The sequence below is a fragment of the Perognathus longimembris genome, chromosome 4 (genome assembly GCF_023159225.1).
Source record: "Perognathus longimembris pacificus isolate PPM17 chromosome 4, ASM2315922v1, whole genome shotgun sequence".
NCBI classification, from domain to species: domain Eukaryota; kingdom Metazoa; phylum Chordata; class Mammalia; order Rodentia; family Heteromyidae; genus Perognathus; species Perognathus longimembris.
Window position 1 is genome coordinate 60,595,205 of NC_063164.1, and position 14,956 is coordinate 60,610,160.

The window sequence follows — 14,956 nt, forward strand, 5'->3', positions numbered from 1 at the left end:
GGCACATCTAACATCTCAGCAACTGTGGGAAACCTAAAATAGGCATTGTCATGGGTTAAGAAGTGAGACTCAATCTCAGAAATACCCAGCAAAAGCTGGCCATTGGTGGCTTATATCGATAGTGCTAACTACTCTGTAAGCTGAGATCTAAGGATCACTGTTGGGAAACAGCCCAGAGAGATAAGACAGAGACTATTACCTCCAATTAACCAGCAAAAAGCTGGAACTGTGGGCCTGGCTCCAGTGGCATGGTGCTAGGTGGGAGCAAAGAAAGCAAGTAAGCGTGAAAGATCCTGAATTCAAGCTCCAATAATGGTAAAAACAAACAAAAAACACTAGCACAAAAAAGGGCTAGAAGCAAACCCCAGTACCACCAAGGAAAAAGAACCAAAAAACTAAAAGTAAAATTTTCTGGGCACGGGCTGGGAATATGGCCTAGTGGCAAGAGTGCTTGCCTCCTACACATGAAGCTCTCAGTTAGATTCCCCAGCACCACATATATGGAAAACGGCCAGAAGGGGCGCTGTGGCTCAGGTGGCAGAGTGCTAGCCTTGAGCGGGAAGAAGCCAGGGGCGGTGCTCAGGCCCTGAGTCCAAGGCCCAGGACTGGCCAAAAAATAAAATTTTTTTTTCTGGGCACTACATTTTTCCAATCTCATCTTTTGGATTTTGACTTTACTGCTTTTACAAATAGGTTAGATGTCAAGATTTAGGGCAACATGATTACAATGAAGAAAACATTACAAACTAGGCACCAGTCAGGCTCATGTCTGTAATCTAAGTTACTTAGGAGCCTGAGATGAAAGGATCAAAGTTCAAAGCCAGCCAGAGGAATCCGAGAAATTCTGCCTCCAATAAACTAGCAAAAAGACCAGCTGGAGGCCTGGCTCAAGTGGTAGACCATCAACATGAATGAAAAGTCAACCAAGAGCATGAGGCACTAAGTACAAAGCACTGAGATCAAGCCCCCCACCAAAAATTACAGCAGTGCATGTTCTAATAGAATCATCTTAGCATCTTTTGAAAATGTCAAATTCTTAAGGATTTTAGTAAATTAAAAGATGTTTAAATTGTTTTAAATATTATTTTATATAACAGTACTATCAAAACATCTGCTTTACCTCCAAACTACAATAACTCATATTGAAATAAATGCTTGTGGACACATGTAACTATTTTAGCCTACCACTTTTCAAGTACTTACATTTTCAAATGTAACATTGCAATAAACTCTAAGTTGTTTTGTAAATAGTCATGATAATAAACTGAAAAAGGTAGCATGATAAAAGCTATGGATGAAGAATGTTTTAAGATTGTTAGTATGAAAGATTCAAATCTAATAAACAAGAAATAAGAGCAAGTCAAGAGCCAAGTATGGTGATACACATCTACAATCTCAGCTACTAGGTAGGGTTGGGTAAGAGGACAATAAGTTTGAGACCAGCCTGGGTAACTTATCAATACCCTGTTTCAAATAAAACTGGGAAGGAGTATAATTCAGTGATAGAACATTTGTGCAGCATGCCTCAGAACTGCCACAGCGCCACTTCTGGCCATTTTCTATATATGTGGTGCTGGGGAACTGAAACCTGGGCTTACATGTATACAAGGCAAGCACTCCTGCCACTAGGCCATATTTCCAGCCCACCAGATTTACCAATTTTACCAATTATAGTTCAGTAGTGGAAGAAGAGACTAGGGGCTGGGAATATGGCCTAGTGGTAAGAGTGCTTGCCTTGTATACACAAAGCCCTGGTTCGATTTTCCAGTACCACATATACAGAAAATGGCCAGAAGTGGCGCTGTGGCTCAAGTGGTAGAGTGCTAGCCTTGAGCAAAAAGAAGCCAGGGACAGTGCTCAGGCCGAGTCCAAGGCCCAGGACTGGCCAAAAAAAAAAAGACTAGAATATAGTTTCATGAGAGTAAAGGGAAAAAAAAAGATAAGGAAGGGGCTGGGAATGTGGCTTAGCACTAGAGTGCTTGCCTAGCATGCATGAAGCCCGGGGTTTGATTCCTCAGCACCACAAAACCAGAAAAAGCCAGAAGTGACACTGTCACAAGAGGTAGAGTGCTAGCCTTGAGCAAATGAAGCCAGGGACAGTGCTCTGGCTCTGAATCCCAAGCCCCAGGACTGGCAAAAAAAAAAAAAAGAAAAAAGAAAAAAGAAAAAGATAAGGAAGTATAAAAAAAAGAGTATATTATTTTAGAGAGTATTAAAACAAATAGTAAAAAGGGATTACTAGACTTCATTTTGTAGACATAATATGAAAAACATCTTTATAATCAAAGAAAGTGATCAGTGGAGACAGGTTTCAAGAACATGGGAGTGAAACTATGGAAGGATTAGACTTGTAATAGTAAAGGGTGCTCGTCTATTGAGAGAATGTCAACAGTCTAAAATGAAGACTGACTTTTTTTTTTTAAAGAACTATTTAAAGTTCCTTTTTACCTTCTAGCCCAACTGTTATGCCTAAATAAACCAGTCAAGGCAAGTCAATGAAATATCGGTGTCAACTGTGATTATAATATTGCAATTGTATTGGTACTATGAATTCCCTAAAAAAAGGTGACCAACAAGATTAACAGAGCAATGCCTAAATGTCATCTCATACTAGATTATATTAAGATACTATGACCAATGGTATAGCTAATATATGTATCTAATAAAAAAAGATAACTAAGATAGAGATAACTAATATAATAATAATAAATAAAATAAGATAAATAAAGATAACTGATTCAAAGACCTCGGTTTTTTTATGGGGTTAGGGGAGTAGTTTAGTGGTAGAGTACTTCCCTAAATGTGCAAGGCCATAGGCTCAATCTCCAACACAAACCAACCAATCAAACAACAAACTTCAACTTTTTATTAAAAATAAAGAATCCACGCTGGGCACTGATAAATCATGTCCATATTTCTAGCTACTCAGAGAATTGATGCTCAAAGCAGCAAAGCCCATGACACTCTTATCTTGGATTAACCATCAAAAAGTTAGAAGCCCCAAGCAAGAAAGTTAAGAGACAGAACTCAAGCCCTGAGTTCACAGGACTCATATAGATAGACAAATAGTTAGACAAAAAATACACATATCATTTTTATTTGAGAGTAATACTTAATATTTCATGTTGCAGAAGAAATACAGTATTTGTCAATTTAGTCCTAGAATTAGAATAAAATAAGTTTTAGGGAGAAAAAAATTGACTGCCTGAAAAGGGGGTTAACATAAAAATAAATAAATAAATAAATAAAACTCTAGGGCTGGGAATGTGGCTTAGTGGTAGAGTGTTTGCCTAGCATGCATAAAGTCCTAAGTTCAATTCTTCAGCACCACATAAAGAGAAAAATCCAAATGTGGTGCTGTGGCTCAAGTGGTAGAATGCTAGCCTTGCACAAAAAGCTCAGGACAGTGCCCAGGCCCTGAGTTCAAGCTCCAGGACTGGTTTAAAAAAAAACAAAAAACTCTACAAATTATTTTTAGAATTTATCATTCAATGGGGGATGAAACAACAGGTTCTTAAGCAAAATATATTTAAGTTCCAGTAGGATTACAAACTGAGTACCTAAGACCCAGTTAGTAAAATTGAAAATGAGATTACTAAGCAAGCATTAAGTATGTGTGTAACACAATGGTTTCTAGTGGTCTCTGAGAATCAGCATAGCAGTTTGTAGTCATTATTACATGTCCAGCCATTTTTCCAGCATAAATTTATTAAGATGGATATCTTAATCTGAATCTAATGCCTTAGAAAAATTATTTGGGGGCTAGAAGACTGCTCAGCAGTAAAGTACCAAGCAAGAAATCCTGAGTTTAAAACAGTGGCAAAAAAAATTAATGAAAAGTTATTTTGGTATCTAAGCATGATGCAACTTCTGTTAGGAATTCCTAACTTGTTAGGAATTTACTTAACCCACATTCACAACTAAATTTACAGAATCTCCCTATCACCACAGCTCACATCTAGCATCTTCATATGCCAGAAAATGAGTTAGACAGATGTTACAAAATGAAGAATCAGAAACTGGCTGATATCAAAGGCATATGAGAAATATACAAACAATCAAAAAGTGCTCAAAAAGTATACCTTTCTTACTTTTTCATAACAAAGTTTATGATTTAAACCCAGAAATAAAATGTATGTCTTTCTTTTCCCTAAAAGTTAACTATAATTTCACATATCTCAAAATGTTAAACAAAGTGAACAGAAAAAATTCTTATTTCCAGGAAAATGATTAATCAAAGTAATAAATGTTTTCCACACATCATTTAGTGTTACAGTGCATCTTTAAGGTTAGCTCCTTGCCATGTTATCTGTTGGGTGACTTCTTTGTGCAACTGTAGAATAGCTTGTAGTTTACATAATATGAAATACTTAAGGAGTTTGCATACTAACCTGGCCAAGTCCAGGCATACCTCCTCCAAGTCTAAGAAGCCTGTCCATGTTTCTAGAAAACAGAAACAAAGGAAATGTTCCTAAGCACAAAAGTGTTTACTTAACTGCTATCTATATAATTCACCTTCAGTCACTCAGTATGTCAAAAATATTGGTGGTAATTACAACACAACATCAGACTTCCTGTTAATTAACACCACATATTAATTCAAGAAGCTGTCTTCCATGCTAATTAACAGACCTTATTTTACTGCTTTAGTTTTGGGTTATCCCCAGTTTTAAAGACAAGCAATCTAAGCATACTTTCAAAACTTTGCTATCATTAAGTTAATTATATTTTCTTATTGTTATCTAATAAACTACCTGAATGAGGAAAAAGTGTCTGAAATGCTTATCATATGTATGATTGAATTTCCTTCAATTTGTCCAGAGTGTACAAATAAAAATCCTCACTTTTAAATTAAATTTTAACATCCTCATTAGTAAGTTCTGTGCTAATTAACTTACAGCTTGTCAGTTATCATCAAAACTACATGTGAAAGACATTGTGAGCAGATTATGGATCTCTGAATTAGCATCAAAGGCTTTTAAAAAATGAACTCATTATTCTAAAAGAAATACTATAAAGTAAACATTAATACAGTAAGGTAGTGTTCTGAACCTACATGGATATATTATTACTTCAAATGTAGATACAAACCTTTTCCACTAAGGAAATTCAGCTGCTATTCTCAATTACAATTTCAGTGTTCATCTACACAAAGAGGATTAACTTTGGACCACAATTTATTTTGAGTGTTTTGAATAACTATACAAAACCCCAAGAAACTTACTGAAGAAAAGAATTAACAGAAGTATTTAATATATCCTCAAATGCATTAAAGTAATAAAATTACAAAATTTAACAGTAAAACAGATTCTTATAAAATAAAAATATATTTTGTCAATTTGAAAACTGCTATCATGACTTCAAGTTCCTCTTCTTCTAAATGTGTTCTTTAGAAATCAGTATTACCAAATTATATTCTATATTAAGTGCTAATAACATTTGTCCAGGTTGTTCTTCTAGTTAGAACTGCTATGCAAATTCAATAATATACTTAATATCACTACATTTTTCTCTATATTTGCTGAACCAATCAGTAGCATTTTAACTTCAGATATTTAGCAATAACACTACAAACTTTATCCAAGCCCACATACAGAAAAGTATAAAAACTAGAAACCCATGTACTCAAATAACCATCACCTAAATACAGGAAAGGAAGAAAAAAAAAACAAACCACAATGCACATCTCCAAAATGCCTCCTTCCAGTCTCCACCATATTATATAGGTAGGACTCCAATTTCTAATAGCAAAGACCAGTGCTATAGCTTCAAATTTTATATGGACAGAATCAGATACTTATTGTGTCTGGCTTGTTTCACTAAGCATAAAAGCTTATGCAAGTGACAATAAATTCATTTGTACAAATGAACGGGTAAGAAAACTTAAAGTTCCAGACAAAATTTTTATTTCACTACCTTACTAAACCTAATAATATCTACAAATAAAATCTCACCAAATTCTTATTAAAATGCCTCTACTCAAATATGGCATTCAATATATAGCATATTTTCAAAACAGAAAAAACATCCTCGATATCTATATCTATATAGATATATATTAAAGACAAGATTTTCTAAATATATTAACAAAGAAGAAAAATATTGGACCATTACAAACAAAAAACAATGCAGAGAATACTTTAGTATATAAAGAAAATACATTTTATATACATATGTGTGCAAATATATATGTAAATTCTAGGCCAAAGTCAATTCCCAGCTGTGTTCAGTTTTATCTACTCCCTCTGTGTTGTTTCTGATGACTTTACACAGACTCCAGATGCTGTGAATATACATGAGCAATGTGGGAAACGGCGAGAGAGAAAATCTGGCAGGTCAAATTTGTGTTTTCAGCAAAACTAAGCGTCTCAATCTGGGAAAAATATTTAACAAATTAAAATGTTTCAGATGACCACATTTTAATAAAAATACTAACATTTGGATTGAAATATACAATATTCTAAATCACACAACTTTAAAAATCTGGTGATTTTAAAATAAATAAACATACATAATTCTATGTCTGCTAAAAAAAAATCCTTTTTCATAGTGTCTATCATATCCTGAAATAAAAATTAAATGTAAAACACAATTTTAAATCCCACCTGTTTGGTAACAAAAATCGTAAGGTATTAAGCTTCAAGTTGATGAGTCTGGACAAGTTTCTTCTTAATTCAAACTCTTGCTAATATTAGGCAGGTATAATTTTTCCAGGAACTATTTTTTTCTTTCCTTAAAAAAACAAAAGCAAATTAAATACAATTATTTTTAAAATTAAAGAGGATATTTTTATACAAAAGTCATTTCAAAAAGCAAACTTTATGCTGATTGTGGTAGTGCATGCCTATCTATGTCCACAATCCCAGCTCTTTAGGGGCCAGAGAATGAGAGAACTGCAGTTGAGGCCAGTGTAGACAAAAACGTTACAGAGAACCTGTCTTAACCAATAAACCAGGCATGGTGTTTCACATATGTACTCAAAACTACAAGGGTGGCATAAATGGAAAGATCTTGGCCAAGGCCAACTTGGGTAAGACCACAAGTTTCTATATGACAAATAAGCAAAAAGAGCTGGGGGAAGAGTATTCTACAGAGCAAGTATGAAACTCCACATCACAAGAAGTTTTAGAAATGACATGGAAATTAAGGTATTTGTTTATTTTGCAGTGCTGTGGATCACACCCAGTGCCTCAAGTATGCTCGGCAAACATTCTACCACTGAGCTACATACGCTCCAGCCCTAAATTGATACCATCTCAAGCAGGTACGGAATAGAACATTTAGTTCTACGTCCAAATTTTGTTTGTATATTTCATGCTGAACACTGACTATAAAGACTCACTTTTTATGGCATTTAGTTGGTCTGGAAGTTTCTCCACGTATAAAATTTACATTTATTTATTTACATGGGAGGGCAAGTATTGAGGTTTGAACTCAAGAGTCTCGGGCCACACTTCTAGTCCCTCTGGATTTATTTTATTTTGGCCAGAGATCTTGAATCTCAATCTTCCTATCTCTGCTTCCCTTCTAGCTTAAAGTACCAGTGCCACCACAACAGATGTGTTCTTTAAGATAGTTTCTTAACTTTTTGGCTAGGCTGGTCTTAAACTATGACCTTCCCATCTCCATCTTCTACACAGCTGGGATTACACCTAGCCCTACAGCTATTTTTAAGTAGAAAGTAGATCCAACCATGCTATTAACATAAAGGTTAATTAAAAATTACTACAAATCTGTGCTTAGTAATATTTTCCTTTCATGTTTTGTGCTGGTCTTGGGGCTTGAACTCAGGGTCTGGATGCTGTCCCTGAGCTTTTTCACTCAAGGCTAGCTCTCTACCACTTAAGCTACAGCTCCTCTTCTGGTTTTTTAGTGGTTAATTGGAGACAGGCTTTCCTGACTGGGCTGGCTTCAAACTGGTATCTTCAGACCTCAGCCTCCTAGGATTATGGACATGCCACTAGCACACAGCTCTTACTTTTAAAATGTGCCATTCATAATCCTCAGAATTTAGTTATTTCTTAGTGATTAACAATTATACAAGAGATTAAGATAACAAGATAAAACAATCGTAATAATTTGTATAAAATAAGGCAATTTAAAGCAAACTACAGCAACTATATAATTATTCAGTTATTAAGTTATTATTGTATTACCTAAAGCATTGGTTCATCTCTTAAGATGAAAATGGCTGAGGCAGTAAGATTCCAAAATCAAGGCCATCATAGACTACATAGCAAGTCAAATAAATACATAAACAACTTTGAGAAAGAAATAAGCATAAGGGGCCGGGAATGTGGCTTATTGATAGAGTGCTTGCTTAGCATGCATGAAGCCTTGGGTTTGATTCCTCAGTACCATATAAACAGAAAAGGCTGGAAGTGGTGCTGTGGCCCAACTTGCAAAGTGCTAGGCTTGAGCAAAAGAAGTTCAGGGACAGTGACCAGGCCCAGAGTTCAAGCCTCAGGACTGGGAAAAAGAAGAAGACGAAGAAGAAGAAGACGAAGACGAAGAAGAAGAAGCAGCAGCAGCAGCAGCAGCATGAACGATCTCATATCATGTGATTCCATTTATGTGAACCAACCAATGAATCCACAGATAGTCTGCTGACTGGAAAGAAAACTAGAGAAACTACTTAATATATACAGAATTTTTCCTACAAACAATGTAAATGTCCTAAAACTAGTGTAAGAAGTTCACAGATAGCACACAGGCTAAGTTGAAGCTCCAGTTTTGATACAAGAAAGAAAATAATTTACAATGTAATATTGAAAGAAGTCACTGGCTAACTTATCTCTAAAAATAAAAATGTTTTGCAATTGTGGAGCAATGATGTTTATCCTCTAATCAATGAAATTATGAGCTGCCAATGTTTCCAAAAGTACTGAAATTGCAACTGAGAAACTAGAAAAGCTGTGAAGGCTAGTGGTGATCAGGTTAGTGAGTCATTATGTCAATGTACTTGATGCTGCTGAACTGTAAACCAAAAGTAGTTAAAATAATAAAATTTACGTGATCTATATTTTATAACTTTACCCACGGACAGTGTAAAAATATAAGAAGAAACAGAATAATAAGGCAAGGTCTATTACAAATGTACTTGTACTTCTTGGTTGGCTTTATTTTTGTTGTTGTTTGTTTCTGGCAGGACCACAGATTGAACCCAAGGCCCCTTGTATGCTAGCAAGTCTTTTATCTCGGAGTTATGCCCCAAACCCCTACAGATAGATTTGGAATATAGAATTACTCTTCACAAGATAGATTATGTTCCATGTTCATGCATGAGCACTGATTAGCAATTAATTGCATTAAAAAGATATTGACCATTTAAGATACATATACCTTAAAGACCAGGAAAATACAGAATCAACATTTGTATTTGTCTTATATAAGCTTTAATGACATTTCTAACAACTTTTTCAATGTCCCTTTTTTTCATGACCTTGTACACTCAAGAATCGGGAGGTGGGTAAGATAAAACCCTATAAAAAATATGAATAGTAGAAGGGAAACTGTAGAGCAGAAAGACCTCTAGAGAGACAAAAGCTGAATCTGAGCAAAGTATATTGTATACATATGGAGAGATGACAAAATGAAATCCTTTTGCACAACTAATTGATGCTAATAAAAGGTGTTTTAAAAAAAGACAAAACAAAGTCTCTAAAACTAGTCTACTTAGATTCAAATCCATGATCCACTACTATTTCACTATGTTGTCTGGAACAAGTTAACCTTCTCTGGTTAGATACTTGGGATCTCATCTGTACTATCTATCTAGCTTGTAAGTCTGAACTATTTTAGAACTGGTAGGGATTATTCTCTCCAGTTCTCTCATTTTACAGATGAGAACATCAGAGTATTGTAAAGCAAAATGTGAAATGTAAAATGAGTGCAACCAAGGTAGATATTAAATTCATGACCAAGAAATCAGGCAAGGCTTTCACTGAAGAGTGAAAAAACATTTCAATAAAAGCAGAGCACAATTACTTCTAATTTTTCAAACAAGCAGTTCTGAAACTAGATACTTTGTACAAAGTTTATATGGCAATTATAAAAATAGGATGGGCCCATGTCATTGAGTCCCAGCTTTCCAATTAGAATAACAATGCATTATTATTATGGGGGGGGCGGGCTTGAACTCTGGGCCTGGGCACTGTCCCTGAGCTTTTCAGCTCAAGGAGAGTAGTGCTCTACCACTTTGAGACACAGAGCCACTTCCAGTTTTCTGGTCGTTAAGAGTATCACAGTTTTCAACCATGGCTGGCTTTGAACCATGATCCTCAGATCTCAGCCTCCCGAGTAGCTAGGATTACCAAGCACCTTGTAGGAAACAAACAAGAAGCAACCACAGAAACAGATGAGGCTAAAATGAAAGATGACATCAGAACTCTTCTTTTGCCAGGCTCCAGTGGCTCACGACTATAATCCCTGCTACTCAGGAGGTTGAGATCTGAAGATCTGTTTGAAGCCAGCCAGAGCAGAAAAGTCTGTGAGACTCTTATCTACAGTTAATCACCAAAAAAGCCAGAAGTAGAGCTGTGACTCAAGTCGTAGGGTGTTAGCTTTGAGCAAAAGTAGTTCAGGGACAGCACCCAAGTCCTGAACTCAAGCCCCAGAACTGGCATGCTGGCGCGCGTGCACACATCCTCTTCTTTTGGCAAGACTTACCTTTGTCCTGGTCAAATTTAAGACAACACTCAGGCTATTCACTGAACATATCTTAACCATAGTTTGTTCTTAGATACTACATACCTTAACCTCTACAATTATCCAGATACTTTAAATCTGTGTAACTTTAAGTGAGCCTTACATGACAAGGCTACCATTATGTTAACTATTTTAACTCAACCCCTGGTCAGTTTATTTCAACACAATCAGTACTTGTCTTGAAGCTTGACTCATTAAGTCAGCAAGACTGAAAATGTACTTTGTTGCCAGTGTGGAAACATAAACTTGAAATCCCAGCTAAGGCAGTATGATCACCAAACCCGACTGGGCTACATATGAGAGCTTGCCCCCATACCACCACCACACACACACACAAAAGTATATATATATATATATATATATATATATATATATATATATATATATTCACAACTAGAACTATATTTCTATGCTAGTTCAAAAGCCTCTCCTCTGCCTTTTCTAGGAAATCATTACTTTAATCTCGAAAACTTTTCATTTGGCCACTAGATTTCTATTTTAAAATGCTTATATTATTTTTCTTTTGACAGGTTAAGTTCCCAAGAAAATGAACTTCTAAAAGGTAATGACACAGACTTCATAGAGGTAGGTATTTCTACTAGACTCAAAACAGAAAATGTCATCAATTCACGACAACTACCTAATTTACAATACAGAAAATAAGTATGAGTGGTAGGAAAAACGATACTGTTTTGATAATATTCAAGGTTAAAAGTAATGCCTTTCCAAGGAGTTTCTTTTAATTAACTTGAAAATCTAAGACAAAAAATAATTTAAATGGACAGAGCCTACGGGGGGTGTGGGAGAGACAGGAGGAGCAAGTGAAAAAGCAAGTATGTATTCTGGAAAAGTTTTGTGGTCTCTCCCTGTGGTCCAGGATTGCCCAGAAGTTTTCCAACACTGGAACAACTATCGACACGGCCCGAGCAGGCCATAAACAAGGCTGCTCCCAGTGTGGGCAGGAGACAGTCCCGATCTGTGGTGAATTCCAGCAAGTAGAAACGAATGAAAGAAGAGATCCCTGGCAGACCTGAACCCTCTCCAGAACCTGGGGAATCGGTGGAAAGCAGAAACCGGCCACTGTTCCTCTCTCGGGGTCTGGGCCTCCAGTAGCAACTCGGCTGGGCAACGTGACTCAGGAAAGCCCGGGGATGGCAGCGGCCTAGCGCGGCCACCTCCGCGGATCGCCCGCGCTAACTCTCTAGGCCTCACCTCAAGCAGGGCAGGACAGGGCAGGAGGTCGCCGTCTAGACCTTCGTCTGGTCTCTGCGGTGACGCGGCGGCGGCGACAGCGGCTCAGATTCGGCCCGGCTCTGACTCCGCGAACCGGCGATGAATCAGCCCAATTCCATTCAAAAAGAGTCGCCCGGGCCTCAGCCGCGAAGCACTTCCGGGTTCACGGCTCCATTTCGGCTTCCGTTTCCCCTATGGCCAATAGGCGCTGGGCGGACGTCCCCGGACGAGCGCGCGGAGCCGACGGTGCGGGCCAACCCACCGCGGTCTCCTCCCCGAGGGCGAGGCGGAAGTGGGCGCCTGGGCCCGGGCTGCTCAGTCCCTCCACCGGACTGCAGTTCCCATGCCGGCTTCCGCGGAGCCTCCAGCCGCCGCCCAGGCCAGAGACACGCGCCTGTCCAGCTTGAGAGATGACCGGCTCGGAAAAGAAACTGTTAGTATTGTGGGGCCCAGAACAACTTTCATCTTGATCCCACCGCCGTGTGGCTCGCCTCAAAAACTAAAAAGTTTTCCTTAGTAACTTGGCTATCTGGAAAACTAGGAAAAAGGACTTGGTCCAAACAAGGGAAATGGTTAGACTGTTTTTGTTTACCTGTCCTATAGCCCAGTTTACCCATCTTCTTGTAGTCAATGTTTTGAGGGATTGAGTTTAAAGGATATTAATTTGAAACTCATTTTATTTAGCCAGGTCTGGTATGAACTCGGGGCCTGGGCGCTGTCTCTGAGCTTTTGTGCTCAAGGCTAGCAGCACTCTACCACTTGAGCCACAGCTCCACTTCCTGCCTTTTGGTGGCGAATTGGAAGTAAGTGAAGGCAATTGGCATTGTTCTCACAACCCAATGCTGACTTCACAGCACCCATGACCCACCCACCCAGTGTCAGTCTTTGTAATCCCTGCCGTGGAGCAACAGTTCTCAGGAAAACCTGTCCAAAAGCATGCATTGCCTGTGCAGAACCTTTTGCTTCAACCGAATGATTTGCCATCCTTATTTGACTATATACTTAAACCCTGGACCCCCAGTGCCCTTGCCCCTTAGATCTCTGACTGCTAAGTGGTACTAGGGCACCCTTCCTCAATGATGAATAAAATCTGATCTGATGAAGTCTTTGTCCCTTTTCTTCCCTTTTGTCTACTTGATCATTCCTGACACTAGCGGACTCTCCTACTGGAATTGGCTTTCCTCCTGAGTAGCTAGGGTTACAGGCATGAACTGCCAACACCTGGCTTACACTACCTATTTTAAGCTTATCGGCAGCCATGCCTTAGCAAACCTTTATCTTATCTGTTCTAAATTTGCAAAGAAACAAACTGCCCCAAAATTACTGTTGATAAGTTTATAGTACTTTGATTCTAGATACAGTCTGTGTTTTAGGGCACCAGATTTGGCAATCCCATTTTTCACGTTCTCAAGTATGGTCCAAATTCAAACAAACAAAAAAAACAACCTTGTTGGGCACTGGTGACTCATATTTGTAATTCTAGCCACTCAGAGAGGATGAGATCTGAAGATCACAATTCAAAGCCACCCAGGGCAGGAAAGTCCATGAAACTCCATTTAGCAAAAGGCCTGAGTGGAGCTCTGGCTCAGGTGGTGCCAGCCTTGAGCAACAAAGCTCAAGGACAGTGCCCAAGCCCTGAGTTCAAGCCCCAATATCCACACTAATCAATAAAAACAACCTTAAAACATACCTAAATAAAAAACCTTGGTGAATCTGTTGCATGGAGGGTGAGATGAGATTAAGTATTTGAATCCAAAGTAATTTTAGTTATATTTGTATGCATAACTTCATCTCCCCATAAACCTCTTTGCTTTTTGATAAATAACCTCATCATCCAACTAATATCCCTAACCCGAAACCTGAGAATAGACACTTGCATCTTAATCACTTCTCTATTTGGCCTTCCAATTGATCAGTCTAGTAACCAATGAAATGTCCATTCTCCATAATAGCTTTTACAATCCATCATTCCTTTCTCCACATTCACCACTTCAGCTTTATGAGGCCTCCCTCCCTTTTTCTTAGAATGCTACAATAATCCGTTCCTCCAATCTCTAGTGTGTCTCCTTTCAGCCTATTCTCTACCTTGTTGACCTTTTTTGTTTTTGATCCTGGGACTCGAACTCAGGACCTGGGCACTCTCTTCAGCTTTTATACTCAAGGCTAGTGCTCTAGCACTTTGAGCTACAGCTTCACTTCCAGCTTTTGGTGGTTAATTGGAGATAAGAGTCTCATGGGCTTCAGACTTTGATCCTTACACCTCAAGTCTCATGTGTAGCTAGTATAACAGGCATGAGCTACCAGCAACTGGCTATTATTTTTTGACACGTGTGTGTGTGTGGGTGGATGGGTGATACACTTATAGTCATGCCCCTTAAAGTTCCACAAGGAATTTTTTGGAAGGTTGCTTGTGGAGCACTCAAGGTGTGGGCACTGTCCTTGAGCTTTTTCCACTCAAGGCTAGCACCCTACCACAATGAGCCACACACAGTACCACTTCTGGCTTTTTGGTGGTCTATTGGAGATAAGAGTCTCACAGACTTTCTGGTTGGGCTAGATTTGAACCATGATCCTCGATCTCAGCCTCTAGAGTAGCTAGGATTACAGGTGTGAGCCACCAGCAACCAGCTCCAAAAGGAAATTCTAAAGGAAAACCTAATGTTAAAATTGAGATTTTTTAAATCATATATTTAAAATAGGTTCACAAAGCTTGCTGAAACCATGTCTAAAGAACTAGAGGAAGGAGCTGGGAATATGGCCTAGTAGTAAAGTGCTCGCCTTGTATACATGAAGCCCTGGGTTCAATTCCTCAGCATCACATAGATAGAAAAAGCCAGAAGTGGTGTTGTGGCTGAAGTGGTAGAGTGCTAGCCTTGAGCAAAAGAAGCTAGTGATAGTGCTCAGGCCCTGAGTTCAAGCCCCAGGATTGAGGAAAATGCTGTGATAAAGGCTCAAGCCTGTGATACTAGCTATTTCAGAAAAGGAGCTATGGAGGATAACAGTTTGAGCAAACGCA

General features: G+C 38.3%; 1 protein-coding gene across 1 annotated transcript in view; it reads right to left on the reverse strand.

The window, feature by feature from the left end:
• Nucleotides 1-12,101, reverse strand: part of Psmd14 (proteasome 26S subunit, non-ATPase 14) — an 86,850-nt gene extending 74,749 nt beyond the window's left edge. Inside the window, exons 1-3 of the mRNA XM_048345336.1 lie at nucleotides 11,920-12,101; nucleotides 6,606-6,732; nucleotides 4,392-4,443 (exon numbers count right to left, since the gene is read on the reverse strand). Of these exons, the coding sequence (XP_048201293.1) occupies nucleotides 4,392-4,439 (48 nt within the window). The 5' untranslated portion in view covers nucleotides 4,440-4,443; nucleotides 6,606-6,732; nucleotides 11,920-12,101. The remainder of the gene's footprint in view (nucleotides 1-4,391; nucleotides 4,444-6,605; nucleotides 6,733-11,919) is intronic.
• Nucleotides 12,102-14,956: the final 2,855 nt, after the last annotated feature.